Source organism: Artemia franciscana, chromosome 8 (genome assembly GCF_032884065.1).
Source record: "Artemia franciscana chromosome 8, ASM3288406v1, whole genome shotgun sequence".
Taxonomy (NCBI): Eukaryota; Metazoa; Arthropoda; class Branchiopoda; order Anostraca; family Artemiidae; genus Artemia; species Artemia franciscana.
In genome coordinates this window covers 50,839,356-50,854,898 of record NC_088870.1, presented here as the reverse complement: position 1 = coordinate 50,854,898, position 15,543 = coordinate 50,839,356, and the positions used below count along the sequence as shown (strand labels likewise).

At 38.0% G+C, this 15,543-nt stretch overlaps 1 protein-coding gene across 1 annotated transcript in view; it reads left to right on the top strand.

The window, feature by feature from the left end:
- The window catches only part of LOC136030542 (ubiquitin carboxyl-terminal hydrolase 5-like), a 133,418-nt gene that overhangs the window by 98,247 nt on the left and 19,628 nt on the right, over nt 1–15,543 (top strand). Inside the window, exons 9-10 of the mRNA XM_065709592.1 lie at nt 6,631–6,829; nt 10,540–10,751. Of these exons, the coding sequence (XP_065565664.1) occupies nt 6,631–6,829; nt 10,540–10,751 (411 nt within the window). The remainder of the gene's footprint in view (nt 1–6,630; nt 6,830–10,539; nt 10,752–15,543) is intronic.

Sequence of the window (15,543 nt, the reverse complement as noted above, 5' to 3'; positions counted from 1 at the left end):
TAAAATCGCAAAGAAAGGAAGGAAACGAGGACAATAAACAGCGAGTGAAAAAATTGAAAAATTACGCAAATATTTCGGTCAAGACCTCAGCTTGACCGTCCTCATTGCAGAATAAAACTGATAAAATATATAAAACCAAAACTTAAAACAAAACTAAACAAGGATAACCCTTTCTGAGTAACGGTATTTTGCTTTAAGGCTTGGTTTTTTATATTTTTGTCAGTTTTATTCTGCAATAAGGACGGTCAGGCTGAGGTCTTGACCGAAATATTTGAATAGTTTTTTAGTTTTTATACTGGTTGTTTATTGTCCTTGTCTTCTTCCATTCTTCGCGTTTTTATGTTTTATCTCTTCTTGCTCACTACCCTAAATAATTGCAGACCACCACAAATGAACTTGGACGTGGGGTAAATACTGGACGATTCATAAACCTGAATAAGACTAAACCCGAATAATGCTGATTCATCAATGCAGATAGTTCGGACAGGCCCTTCTTTGAAAACTTGGATGTTTCTTAGTTTGGGTATTTCGTTTTATTTTCTCACTAGGCTTATAGAAGCTGACCAGTTCCAGGTTTAACCAGTGCATCTTTTGGCACTCGTTTGGTTGAGGATTGAAGCAACTTCGTTAAAAGTTGGATTCCGGGAACGTGAGAGCGACCAGCATAACGACAATAATAATGCCGAAAATTTTATAAATTAATGTCGAATCAATGTCAATAAGTCGATGTCATAAATTAATGCCAATAATGTCATAACCAATGTCAGATCCGGTTATTCCCTATATTGCTCAAGGACTCTTGGCTAACATTGAAGAAATTCAGGAAATATTGAAAGTTCAAATGTCTTGCAGCATTATCACTCAAGATGCCAATCTTGGAAAATGATCTTGTTGTGATTATCATTGGCTAGTACAAGTAATAAATGTTCCGTAAAGCTAAAGCACAGAATTTATATTAGAAATATTCTTTTGGTCTTTGCATATGGCTGTGAAACTTGGAGCAATATTGCATAGTTAGAAAGACATCTCATGTATTCGATAATAATTGCGTAACATGTATAGAGAGAGCGAGGAATAACGAAATCTAGCGTATGACAAATCAGAGCCCAATTCTTGACGTCATCATAAAGTACAATGGATGTATTGGGGATATATGGTGCGGATGGTTGATGGAAGGCTGCCTCACGACAGGTGTTGGGACATCCCTTTGCACACAAAATAAGCCTTGACAGGTTGCAAAAGAAGGAGGCGAAGCTAGTGAGGACTTCAATGAGTGAACTTTGGTTGCAAGCTTTAGACAGATTGAAGTGGTGAAATACTGTGGCTATCCTAGTTGCATTATATCTAATCTATCGTATTCTCGGTGTCAATAGAAGGCGTGATGGATGTACTGGGGACGGATGATACGGATGGTTGATGAAAGACTGACTCGCAACGGATGGTTCTGTGTGTCCCTTGGCCTTTGTTAGACAAATTGAACTGGTGAAATACTGTGGCTGTCCTAGGTGCATTATATCAAATCTATCGTATTCTCGATGTCAATAGAAGGCGTGATGGATGTACTGGGGACGAATGATACGGATAGTTGATGGAAGACTGCCTCGCAACGGATGGTACTGTGTATCCCTTGCCCTTTGTTAGACAAATTGAACTGGTGAAATACTGTGGCTGTCCTAGGTGAATTATATCAAATCTATCGTATTCTCAATGTCAATAGAAGGCGTGATGGATGTACTGGGAACGAATGATACGGATAGTTGATGGAAGACTGCCTCGCAACGGATAGTTCTGTGTTAGGAAGATCCAAAATAATTCTTGGCAGGTCGCTAAAGAAATAGGTGAAGTTATTGAGGATTCCGATTGGGGAACTTAGGTTGAAAGAATAGGATGGTGAACTACTGTGGCTGCCCCCTGTCCCTCTAAGTGTGGTAGAAACTAAGTCTAAGTAAGTCCTTATAAAGAGCCATAAATCGAGTGGATTTTAGAGAACATGGTAAATTAGAATAATCAGATAATAGATTAAATAGTTTTGAAAAAGGAGTGGCAATATACGGAATTATGAATTCAATTACTCGACCAGGAATTCCATGAAGGCCAAAAGATGACTTACTGTTCAGTGAATTAGAAACTTCCCCGCTTCTGATTCTCATCCATCCTACAGTACTCTCAACTTCATGTAGGACGGACCGTTGTAAATAGTCCTGGAAGTTGACTATGTTAGTCCTGGAAGCTAAAACTGATGCCGCAACGTCCCTTACAGTTGACGTGCAAAACAGTGCCGATTTTCTTTTTCAAAAGCATAAATAATTTCAGTGCTATGAATCTTCTGATCCAAGTGAATGAGAAGACCTAAGCTATTTGTCACGAAGGCTAAATTATATACAACTTAACTGCAAAATTAGTAAGATCTGTAGAATCTGTCAAACCTTAGAAAAATATTCACAGCTGCATTAAGAGGGCACATCAAGAGCCCTCACTTTTGAAAGAAGCTTTGAGTCTTAATTTGGCTCTTCGTGGCTGTATTCTAGAAAACCTTCACTTCTCTGTCTGTTCAATATTAAATGTTTTACTATAATATGAAGCTTATACGGGCAAACCTCACTGTGAAAAAAAAAAAAATTAAGAAACACCTCAAAAGCCCCCTATCAGTCTTCATAACTCCTTAGATAAAAAGGGGAAACCAGCTTTAGAACAAAAAAAACGATTTCTAGACACTCCAAAATGGCTGATGAAACCACTTTACTTACCATCGACTTGAAATGAAGCAAGTTGTACGCAAAAAACTAGAAATAAAAATTTTTCTGGGGGGGAACTTTGAAAACCACATTTGTTTATATGCATTTTTTGTCTTTTTTACTCTTATTTCTTAAGAACAAAATTTTAAGAACAAGAACAAGAAGATGATGGCTTTCAACGAGATCAACGAGACCGTGTTTTCTCTAAACCACAGAAGCGTATTCAACGGATTTCAAGCAGTTCGTGGTAACAAACTGTAAGTAAGGAGCCGAATGTTGACAAAACTGCAAAAAACTGTAAAAAGCGGAATGATGACAATAGATACATTGAAGGAATTGAATTTTTATGCTGATTTCAAATATACAAGTTTCATCAAGTTTAGTCTTACCCATAAAAACCTAAGAGCCAGAGAAATTTTGCCTCATTTTTGAGAAAGGGGGAAGCACCCCCTAAAAGTCATAGAATTTTAATGAAAATCACACCATCAGGTTCAGAGTATCAGGGAACACTACAGCAGAGGTTTCAAGCTCCTTTCTGCAAAAATGTGGAATTTTGTGTTTTTTGCCAGAAAAAAGATCATGTATGCGTGTTTATTTTATTTATTTATTTTATTTTCAGGGGGTAATCGTATCGACCAGTGGTCCTAGAATATAGTGAGATGGCTCATTTGAACAGAAATTAAAATTTCTATTGTCCTTTTTAAGTGACCAAAAAACGGAGGGCAATTAGGCCCCCTTCCACGCTCATTTTCCCCCAAAGTCACCCGATCAAAATTTTGAGGTATCCATTTTGCTTAGCATGGTCGGAAATCCAATAAGTGTGTCTTTGAGGATGACTTAATCTTTCATAGTCCCCGGGGAAGGGCTGCAGGTTATGAACTTTGCCCATTGTTTACATATAGTATTGGTTATTGCGAAGTATACGGACGTTTTCAAGGGGGAATTTCTGGTGGGGGGGGCACTTTGGAGGATCTTTCCAAGTAGAAATTTTTCATGGGGGAAGGGAATTTCCTATGAAGGGGGTGGCGGATTTCTCAGTATTATTTAAAAAAGGATAGGAAATTAAAAAAAAAACTTTTTTCAACTGAAAGTGAAGTGGAAGATTAAAACTTAAAACGAACAGAAACTATTACGCATATGAGAAGGTTCGCCTTCTCGTCAATACCTCACTCTTTATGTTAAAGTTTTTTTAGTACTCTCAAAAGAGTTATTTATTCTAATTAAACCGCCTTTGCAATTCGGATGTTATTCTTAAAGAATTGGAACAAAATTGGAACTACAGCGTAAAGATCGAGCTATCGACTAGGGGGAGAACCCTCTCATATGCGTAATAATTCCTGTTCGTTTTCCGTTTTAATGTTGCTCCTTAATTTCAGCTGAACAAATTTGTTGTTGTTTATTTAATTTAAGAAAGTCATATTTCTGAAATGTATTAGCGAGATATTATTTTGACAAGTTATAGAAGCACGAGGTAATGTATTGTGAATGATTTATACTTTTTATACACACTTTTTCTAGTGGGGAGTTGGCTGGTCTATCTTTATTGCTAGCCCTTTTTTATTACGACCAATGGGGTAAAAAATCGCTTCCTGGGTAGGCTTTCTCCCACACTTTAAAGATAAGTAGTTGGGCGAATGAAAGTTTTAGGAATCAGCTCAAATAACAAATATTAAAACTTTGGCTTTTAATTGTCATTTTTAAATGTTATGCAAAAACTTGTTGCTTCTAATGCGTTATTTGCTAAAGATTTTTCCTTTAAATTTGGAAAGAATTAGTTCTGATTTGGTGTATTCTGAGTTAATATTTATTTGGAGCATACGTTATTTTAATACGTTATTTCCAAAAGATTTTTTGTTTTAATTCGGAAAGAAATAGTTCTAATTTGGTATACTATGAGTTAATATCGATTTGGAGCATTGCTTGGTTGAAATTAAGAATTCTTGCGTTCTTCCCAATTTTACCATGACCATCTCCAATTTTACCATGAATTACCATGACGCTAGATATGGAACAAAAAATAGGTTACTTGCTATAAACTTTAAGAAAATTACTAAATATTGACTTTTGGAAAGAACCTTTGAGATAAAGTAACACAAACTATGGCATTGCCTGCTCGATAATTATCTAAGACACTGATGTTTGGTATAATAATCTCTGGGTTTGCTAAGACGACAGGGTTTCTCTTTGCCAAGCCACAAGCGAGGAAGACGATATTTGGTATACTAGTATATGATTATCACGATATAATTATAGGTTGTCACGATATTTGATATACCAGTGTATGATATTATTCAAGAAAGAAGATTGTTACTGGTTTACTCTAGTGAAAGATATCCCTAGAGTAGGAATAAAGGAGGGCAAAGTGGTCACACTAGGCAACAAAAAATCAATCAAGTGCTTCACTCACCTGAGTGGTATTATTAGTAAAGCTAGTGGATGCAGTGAAACTGTAAAGGCAGAATAGCCAAGGCCCAGGTTTTTTTTCACAGGTGGAATTTTTTTAGGGATACATTTGGTTAAAGGGATAAATTTTAAAGGATAAAAATTAGAACATTGGCAGGTAATATGTTGGCAGTAGCAAGTATGTTTCTAAAACTGTGGAGCTTCAAAAGGCCAGTGGTGGCTCTTACCTCTCTTGTGCCTGGGACAAAATCCTGATTAGTGACCCCCCCCCCCCCTGTCTCCCAAAAATTGTCAGCCCAAATTTTGACAGAAATTTCCTTTGTTAACAAGATTTTACATTTTTTAAGACTGGCTTTTCTTACTTTAGCCCCTGAAAAATTATTAATTATTTCGTCTCAATTGATTGTTTCTAATTCTTCGTGTCTATGTTCATTCTATGAACAGGTTTGAGTACGAAATTCACGCGTTCTCCGCGTTCTACGAACAGGTTTGAATACATAATATCACCAAAAAACATTAAAACTAATTAGATTCGGTCTACTTGCTTTAATTTTCAAGGAGTGGTGATGAAGACATGAAAAATCTGAAAATTTTGGATGTAATTTGTTTGTTTGCTCAACTGCCCCCCGTGCTATTTATTGTATTTTATTAGATATAAACTTAAAAAAATTACAAAATGATTATAACCGTTAGATTATTAATTTGAAATTGTGCACCCCTATAATTTCTGCGCCCGGAGCATATGCTCCCTCTGCCCCGGAGCAAGTACTCCCTCTGTCCCCCTAAAACCGTCTCTGCAAAAGGCTGAGAAAAATATGCTGAATGTTTTCCAGAGTAATTGTCTAAGGAAGGTACCGGTTCGACATACGAAGAATGTGGTTCGGTCCTACTTTCTATGGCTATAATGAACGAAAGATTGAGCTGGCGGGACACGTTTTACGCATGAAGGATGACAAGATTGCAAGTGAATGTTTCTTTGGCCATCCATCTAGGGTAAAAGTAAAACCCATATGGCCATTCATCAGGTCGTCTTCGCTAGGGGTGAAAAGTAATAACGAAGGATTTAAAGGAAATTGGGAGTTCATCAGAAGGGTGAACAGTGAAACTTTGTATAGATTGGGGTGGGGAGGAGTATTAGCAGTTGTGTTTGTCTCTGGTGGCGTGGCGTTGCAGTGAGTTGTTAGTAGTAGTACCGGTAGGCGTTTGGAACCACGAAGGGTAGAAGTAGAAGATCAAGATGAAAATAGTTAGTTGCTATCAAACTTTAAAATATAAAAAAATCTGGATTTTTGTTAAGACACTAAGTCAAATTGAACTCAAAATATGATATTGCTATTTCAGCAATATTTTGAGGCAACAATGATTGATCAAGGTAACGACTATCTCTGCGTTTACAAAGGTCTTTAGTAAACAGAAAACAAGGAAGATGATGAAGTGTTGATATAGAATGCTATTGCAATTATAGTTGTAGTTACTGCATTTGTTATTGCAGAAGTAAGATTGCTTTTGGTTTACTGAGTGGACGATATTCGGAACCGCCCGAAGAAGAAGTAGAAGATCAAGATGAGGCGCAGCCAGGTATTAGGCCATTAATGTATAAGAATCTGATTGGAAAAGGGCATCCAGAGTTTTCAACTAAACGACAGCAAGACGCCCAAGAGTTTCTATTGCACATGATAAACTTAATCGAAGTAAGTATTCTACGCCCTATTCTTCAATAGTCTGTATCTTCCCTGATATATTTTTATGAATATAATATAAGGGGGTAGCAAGGGCATGCGCGGGGGGGGGGGGGGTCCCGGGTTCCAGGATCCTCTTTTTTATTCAAATTATGGAATAAAATTATTATCCTTCCCCCGGAAAAAAATCATATGTAGGTGCTTGGGGGATAAAAACTCATAAGAACAAAATTCCTGTTGGTTTCGCCTTATTGAGATTTTTGGGATTAATTCAGATTTTAGGGTAGTTCTTTTGTGTGTTGCCTGTGTTATTAGGCCAGTATCTGTAATGCCAAGTATAATCACGTCTGTTAATGGGACACTTCTGTTTAAGATGCTTCTAATGTATCCTAAGGAAAGTGTCGAGATGGGTGGTATAATTGTACAAAATTAGGTAAATTCTCCTTTGACCTGTACGTCTATACAACATTTCTTTAAGTCAAAAATTCAGTACAGTTTTGCCAAACTGATACAAATTCAATACATCTGCTCCAAATGTTCTTTGTTGGCCGGGACTAGGATTCTCATCGTTCATTGTTGTAAAAATACTGATGCTTATCTCTTCTTTCATTATTTGAAGGGACTCAGTGGATTTGTTTGCGAAAGTTCTTTTTCAACTATTCGTTTCAGAATATTGGCAACAAATTTAAAACTCTAAAAACGAGGTTCGTTTAGTTTTATCCTTAAAGCAGGCCTGTTGAAGTATACTTAAGATTTGAACCTTTGTTAATACTTAAATTAGTAGTGGTAGTTGTACACTCAGCCAATTATTTATATGTTGCTTTTGATAAGTTCAGGAATATTTCATGTGTAAGGTAGGCCTATGGGGAAAAATTTTAACTATGGCCTATGCAACCTTAAAATGTTCAATAAATATTTACGTAGGTAGATTTGTGGTAAATGTTTACAGTTTCACATAATTTGGCCATTATGGAGATAATTACGTCACTGGATACCTTTTTATGCTTTATCAAAATTCAGTGATTTCTTCTGGGGAAATTACATTTTGAGACCTCTGGACTTGTGGTCCAAAACAGTGTGACCCATGCGTTCTATTTTTAAAACTACTGTGAAACTGGTTGATCACACTTGCAACCCTGAGATGTACCATCCGAAGGGAGATGCGCGTGTTGCGCGAAGCGTGATACGTGCTAAAACTTTTGGTATCAGGTGCATTTTTTTTCGGAAAAGTACATTTTTAGAGCTTTTTTTGGTACAAGTAAAATTTTAGCAGCGCAACATTGCCTAAGGATCTGTTCTTCTGTATTCTAAATTGTAGAACTACAGTAAGTGTCCTCTATTGCCGACTGTACTTTTTGTGTTTCTTTTTAAGTTAAGCTATGATAGGAGGCGCTCAGTTTTTTCTAGCAACGTTAATCAATCAATCTATCATATATATTTAAACAAAAACCATAATTACATGTACATAATCTGCCAAGAAAGCACAAAAGTGCTTGACTTGGGAAGAAACATAACTAAAAAATCATTAAACAATCAACAAACAGAAACAACGAATCGACTGGATTTATCAAAAAAAAAGAGAAAAAAAGGGGTCGACGAAGAGAAAGAAAAGAAACAAAATAAAAAGAAAAGAAAAGAAAAAGACGTTGCAAGGTCCGTAGAAAGTCCTTTGCGAAAGTGAAATTAGGTATCACATAGAAGATTCTGCTCCTGGAGGTAATCATACATTCTTTTATGGACTACTCTCTCATAAATCTTCGAAAAAAAAGGAAAATAGAAATGGGTCGGTAATTACTCGGTTCATTTTTTGACTTCCCTTTGTGAAGGGGTAGCACTCGGGCTAATTTAAGTCTTACTGGAAAAGTCCCCTCTTCAAGTGATAAATTGATCAGATGAGTCAGAATAGGACTAACAATTATTTTTGTTGCTTTAACAACTTTTAACGATGCTTCATCTACTCCACAGAATTGTGATTTCATTCTCATAATTATTTCATTTGTTTCATTTTCATCACAATTTGTAAAAAGGAATTCAGAAGTAACATGACGAGGTTTAAATTTGGGGACTGGTGGACTTTTTGATCTTTTAACTGCTTCATGGCACAGCTTAGAACCTTCCTCTGAAAAATACTTGAATAAATTTTCCGCAATTTCTTTTGGATCATTATCAACTTTTTCGCTGAAATTCATCGTTTTAATCTAGTCCTTTTCCTTTTTATGCCCCAGTGATTCATTGATTTTAATCCAAGTCCGCTTCATGTTTCCATTTATCTGTTCAAACTCTTTTTCGTAATAAGCTCTTTCAGTGTACCGTTTAATTTTATTCAGCCGATTTCTATGCTCTTTGAAAGTCAGGAGTTTCTTATTTTGGGGGTCTTTTAAATAATCTTTATACAGTCTATTCTTCATTTTTACAGAAACAAGGATACCAGTCGTCATCCATACTTTTCGAAGGTTATTTTTTTTCTTCTTAACTTTCTTTAAGGGGCAACATTTATCAAACTCAGCTAAAAATTTATCCATAAACAAATTATCAGCCTTTTCTGCACATTTCCTTTTGAAAACTTCCGAAAAATCAATATGTTCCAAATTTGCAGCCAGATTTTTCAAACTATTTTCTGATAAATCTCAATGTTTAATCTCATCTTTTGGTGATCTCCTCTTTAAACTTGCTTGGCGAATTTCCGATAGATACGACTGATTCAAAGCAAACATTTCTTCAAGTGTTCCTGGTACATTCTTTGAAAAAAAAGCTTTTGAAAATCTACTGAAAAAAAAAGAATACCAATCGTACATTTTCACCATTGCGAAAACCCAAAGTTTATTTATTTTAAACACGAATTTTGTAGCAAATGAAACGGAATTTAGATCAGGTCTGAAACAGAATGCACCAAATATTTATCCTTGTTGGAACATTTTCTTCGTTATTTCACTGCAGAAATGAAATTTAGTTTTCCCCCGAGCCTAGTCTTAGAAGACCAAAGGCAGTAAAAAACAAATCTGATGGTTAAGGGGTCATTTTTTACCATGTCTTAAATATTGGGAAAATATAGAAATTCAATTTTGGGAAAAACATGTCGGTATGCCGGAGGGTTATTTCCAGGATTTTTTCGAGGGGGGGGTGTAATTTTTTTTTTTGGGGGGGGGGGTACAAATTAAAAAAAGAAGCATGGATGAAAAATCAAGAAAAAATAAAGTGAGGACAAGTGTTCTCAAATTTAGTGAATTAGTTTCGCTTATGTATTTTCTTGGTTCAAGTGGCAACACTGACGAAAACTTGATACTGTCCTAAAATAGTTTTTGATTCTTCAATAACCAAAAGAAGAATCTTATTAAATCGTGGTTTGAAAAAGAGCTATCACAAATAAAGGATGCCGAATTTACTTCAGTGGCGAAAATAAAAACCACAGAAACAACCAATGCACTTCATAAATGTAAACTCAATGTGCACGTAATTGTCAAAGGTAAAAATAAACAAGCTAAAAAAAAGAGTGTTAAAAGAAAACGACGCCAGGAAGAATAATAAAAGGCGGACAAATAGGGTATAAAAAGAAAGTAGACAACATTGTAAAATTAAAAATTTAGGAAAGTTGTATGCATAAAAAGCATTAAAAAATAGGCGAAGGAAATGTAAATAAAAGAGTTGCTCCTTCTATTTCTATTATAAAAACGGTCACAAGATTCGCCAGACTATCAATATATTCTTTTCTTGTCTACTTATAGCGTCATTCCCGTGGTAGCAAGAATCCTAGCGATTGTTTCAAATTCAAAACTGAAGACAGACTTGAATGTAGCCAATCCAACAGAGTTCGGTACACAGAGCGAGATGAGTATTGCCTGCCTCTTACAGTACCAATGGACCTGCTTACGAATCGAGAAGAAGTTGAAGAATACAAAAAGAAAGAACTGGAAGCCAAGAGCCGGAATGAGAAACTGTGAGTTTTATGAAAATACTATGTATTGTGGTCCATGGTTGTTTTTTTTCTGTGCTAGTTTTTAATGGGAGCTCAGTTTCGCTTGTGTAGGTGAATATTGGGAGGTTAAGTTTTAAAATGTCTTATTGTTGCCAAATATTTAATTCGCTTCAGTTTGAATCGGAGTGAAATTATTTGATTTTCTGGTTGCTAAAATGGTGTTCGAAATATATAAATGCTTCGGAATTATGCGTTGACTTTCTTCACTTGACCTAATTCTTCTGCTGGCTTGGCGCCAGCGTCGAGAGAGCAGGCACTATCCTTTTCCATTAAACCCAGTCTTGAGCTGCCACGGGTGCATCTTCAGGTTTTGTGCTTGCCTTACATGGAAAATGATGTAGACTGTCAGACGATCTTGGTCTTTGGCAACCGCATGGTTGCCAAATGGTTTTGATTCAGCAACCACAGGGTTAAAATCGTTTAGGATACAATGCGACAAGGGGTTTCTTGTGGCATTTGGAGAAGTTGGCCGTACCATCTTAGTGTACCTTATGTAACTTGCAGGGAGAATGGAATGTGCATCGCACGGAGACAGGAGGTTGGTATTACTGATAAAGGTGCACCAACGAAATCCTTTTATCTTCCAAAGGACGAAATATTTCACAACTGCTACTTGATTTGGCATACTTTGACTGTAAGAGGGGGTTGTCGAGCCAGTTGCGGTTCGGTGAACACAATTTTCGTTTCCCTTCAGCTAATGTTGTGCCGAACCTTGCTAGATTCTTCTCTCATAACTGTCAGTGCTGCTTGATGTTCGTCGAGGGTGTTTGTGATGAGTGCCTGATCGTCAGTCAATATTGACTAAAAGTCTTTCACCGAACTTAAGGCCAAAGTCCATTTGGATAGTGATCGTCATCATCACACAGTCAATGACGCAATTAAACAGTTCAGGAGCTGCGGCACATCCCTGACGAACTCCAGTACGAATGTATAAAAGGCTGGCTATGTTTTCCTTTAACTCGTATAGAGCTTGGTGTTTGTTCGTACAGTCTCTCAAACAGAGAGCAGTACTTTTAAGGCAAACTTGTAGTTCTTTGTATGAGCCACAGCGACTTCTTATCTACAGAGTCCATGGTGGCTATACTGCTCATGACAGACTGCTCATGGACAGAGTCCATGGTGGCTATATGTTTTCTATCACTTGCCGCAGAGTGAATATCTGTTCGCTAATGGAACGAGCGGGGATGAAACCTGCTTGTGCGATTCTTCGAATTCTTTGAAGTTTAGTAGTGCACCTGGCACGGAGATTCATTGCAAACAATTTGGCAGGAACAGAGAGCAATTCTATACCTCTGTAGTTAGAGCGTTGGTTCCTAGATCCTTTCTGTTTCCTTAGTGGCTCAATCATTTCAGCCCGTCAATCCTTCAGAAGGATCTCCGTATGCCACACTGTGCAGAACAATGTTTGGAGCCAGATCAACAAGGCAGGACCCCCCACATTTCAGAAGCTCAGCAGCTATTCCACAGCAACCAGACGTGCTGTTGTTTTTCAATCCTTTCACAGATCTGTTTATTTCGTGGAGGGAAAAAGACTTTTCTTCATTACTACCGACAGGAATCTTAGGCATAAGTGATGCAGCTCTTATGAGGTCTGGGTCAGGTTTCGGGACAACGTCAGAATTAAGAATAGTGGATAAGTGATCCCTCCATCTCTTCAGACTGGCTGGCTAATCTGGTAACGAGGATCCATTGGTAGCAACTATAGGGTCAACTGAGGTGACTTCCTTAGAAGTAAGTTCACGGAGAGGTCTATATAGTGCCCGATTGTCGCCTTTTGCCGGTGACGTTTTCTTGCTCCTTGATCTTGTCTTGGACGAACTGTTTCTTGTCGCAATGGACGAGTTTATGTCTTACACCGTTCAACTTGCGGTATGCTGACATATTACCGCTGATGCGAGGCTGCCGGTGTTATTCTATAACAGTCGGGGCTTCGTCTGACAATCACTGAGCTTTGCGCGACTGCCCTCGACCAACAAAAAGATTTAGCAGCTTTTAGGACACTGCTCATAAAAATGTTCCACGCTCCCGTGGAATCAGGTAGGGACTCGAGGCATTTGAATTTGTTTGATATTCCCACAGCATACTCTTCTTTGATACTACAATCTTTCAAATTGTGGAGATTGGAGTGGGGAACTCTGACACTTGGTTCACATTCTTGAGACGTAGACGAAGAGATTCACCCACGAGTTTGTCGTCGTTATTGCCTAGTTCAGCTCCCCTGTACGTGCGGCAGCTGGTGATAGACGATCTCCATCTCTGACTTACGATTAATCTATCGTCTTCCTGGTCGTCCTGTTGTTGCTGTACTAGGTCTGTTTGTCTATCCTCTTGAAAGACTGTTTTTGAGATACCGAGGTTATTTTCTCTGCAAGGTTGCAAGAGAAGGGTTCCGTTTTCATTGACATGGTCTAGAGTTGCTCCACCTATCACACCACGCCATATACCAGCTGGGTCTGAGACAGTGGCGTAAAAATCGCTCAGAAGACTATCCACGACAGTAACTCTGACAGCTGAGAGTAAAATTTGCCTTTTATAGACTCATCATCATCGTTGGCTGGGGCGTAACATACTATTGTACTCCACTTCCCATGCTTTTACTGAAGCCTTCCTATCATTATTCTGTCAGAGATTTGCTGGGATGATTTAAGGCACTTTTTCACTTTCGCAGTCATGACAAGGCCCACGCGGTTCCGGCGGACTGATGTGTTTCCAGGCACAAGCAAGTAATACTCGTCCCCAATGGATTCGGAGTTGTCGCGAGAAGATGTGTTTCGGCAATGCTAGCTATTGGGATTTTATTGCTTTTCAACTCCCGAGCGAGCAGTACTTTTAACCCTGAGAAGTTTAGTATCAAAACATTCCAGGTGGCGATTCGAAGACCACCTTGGTCAATTAGCTTTAGTCGTTGGTTAAAAACTCAGTTAGTGGGCCGGTAGGGATCGCTAGCCAGAAGGGGGTAAAGTATCCGAGGCAGTGTCTGCTCTTTTCGTTGCAATCATTTTCAGATGGAGGGTCACCGACCCTACCGACCCTAGGCCTGTAGATTTGTGGTCCACTAGAGTCGGCTCAATCCACCCTGAAAGGATCGAGGCAGCCCTTTGCAGAGGCCCTTGTTTATAAACAGTTGGATCTTACGCCCTGCCGCAGTTGTCCTCCTAGGGATCCTCCCGCGATGGTGTTCTGCTTCACCATGAGAAGGTTTGTAACTCACGGGACGTGTCCACACGCAGATTGGCCTTGATGAGGTTACATTTGAGGAACCTTCTTCCCCCTCCACCTGTATTTTTGACCCCCTGGCGAGGGTGCACCAGTTTCTATTATAGAGCCCCAGGGACCAGATCCCCCGTTGGTCTGAGCCTCCTATGGAGGTATCCTACATATCTGTAGGACGTTCCCCTATATTATGCTTTGGTAAGCAATATTATAAGTATACTTTTTAGACCTGCGTTTAACGACTTTTTTTTCAAGATTTCCTCCTTTTAATGTTACTTGGTCGTTCTGCCAGATAAAATTTGCCTTCTTCTGCCAGAACGTAGCCAGAATTTTAAACATCGATTGCTTGCTGTGAAGCCTGTCGGGCGATATACATAAAAAAAGGAAAAAACTTGGCATATATTTTTTATCAGTATTAGAGAAAAGTTGCTTTACCCCTCCAATCCCCCAACGCAAAATTTAAACTTGCTTTGTCTCTGGGACTTTCAAGTCGATATCCCAGCTATGAGACAAAACAGGTTAAACTTGTATATATCTATATATTTGGAAATACTAAAACTAAATCTTTGGAAATAATCATTTACAAAGAAAAAAATGTCTTACCCCCCTGCCTTCATTCGAATTTTTTATTCGCATGCACGCGTAAATCAGTATAAAATTGATTTTTTGTGGACAAATTTTACTTGTACCCAAAAATGAATTAATTCTAAAACAAAACCCTAGTGTTTGGCTCGACCCATGACCACAAGATTGGGGCTCTAAGGTTCTGCCGTCTGAACCAACCACGCTTGATTTATGGTTATAAATCTCTGATTCATTGAATATATTATGAATTTTGAAGAAGTCTTTCATTTGTTCGGTTTGTTTCAGTGTTGAAAAGGTTGGCGGTTTTTGTTTTGTTTTTCTGTGTTCGGTACTGAGGACGGCTTGGCGGCTAAATTGATTACATTTTTTATTCAGTGTAAAATTCAGTCAACTGAAAAAGAAGAAATCGAAGGCTAATATGACCCATCTTCGTTCATAACTTGTGTAAAATTTGGCACTTCAGAATGCGGTGTCAATTCTTTATTGATAAATGAAGCAGGTATATTAATACTACTGGCAGAAACTCACTCCAGCACCAAGCCGCTTGAGGCCAACACAGTGGCACATACTTTTCCTCTCTCGTCTGTGTAAAGCTTCACTTTTTACTCCTTCCCGTGAAGTCTGTCTGGATTGAGAGTTCATACTGTAAACACCTCTAAATGGATATACTGTAATCTGGATATAATCTCATTATATAGTAATGAGAACTTCGGGGCTTCTTAGATCATCTTAATGCTTATGACCGAAATTTGCAGTTCACCCTAGAAGTTGAAATTGAAAATAAACTACCGTTTTTAGATGTGTTAATTATTCGTAATACTGATAAACTGGATTTTACTATCTATCGAAAGCCAACGCAAATCAGATATCTTCATTTTAATGCAAATCACCCCCCATAAGTTAAAAGAGCACTTGTAACTTCTCTCATTGATCGTGCCCTGAACATTTGCTGCGA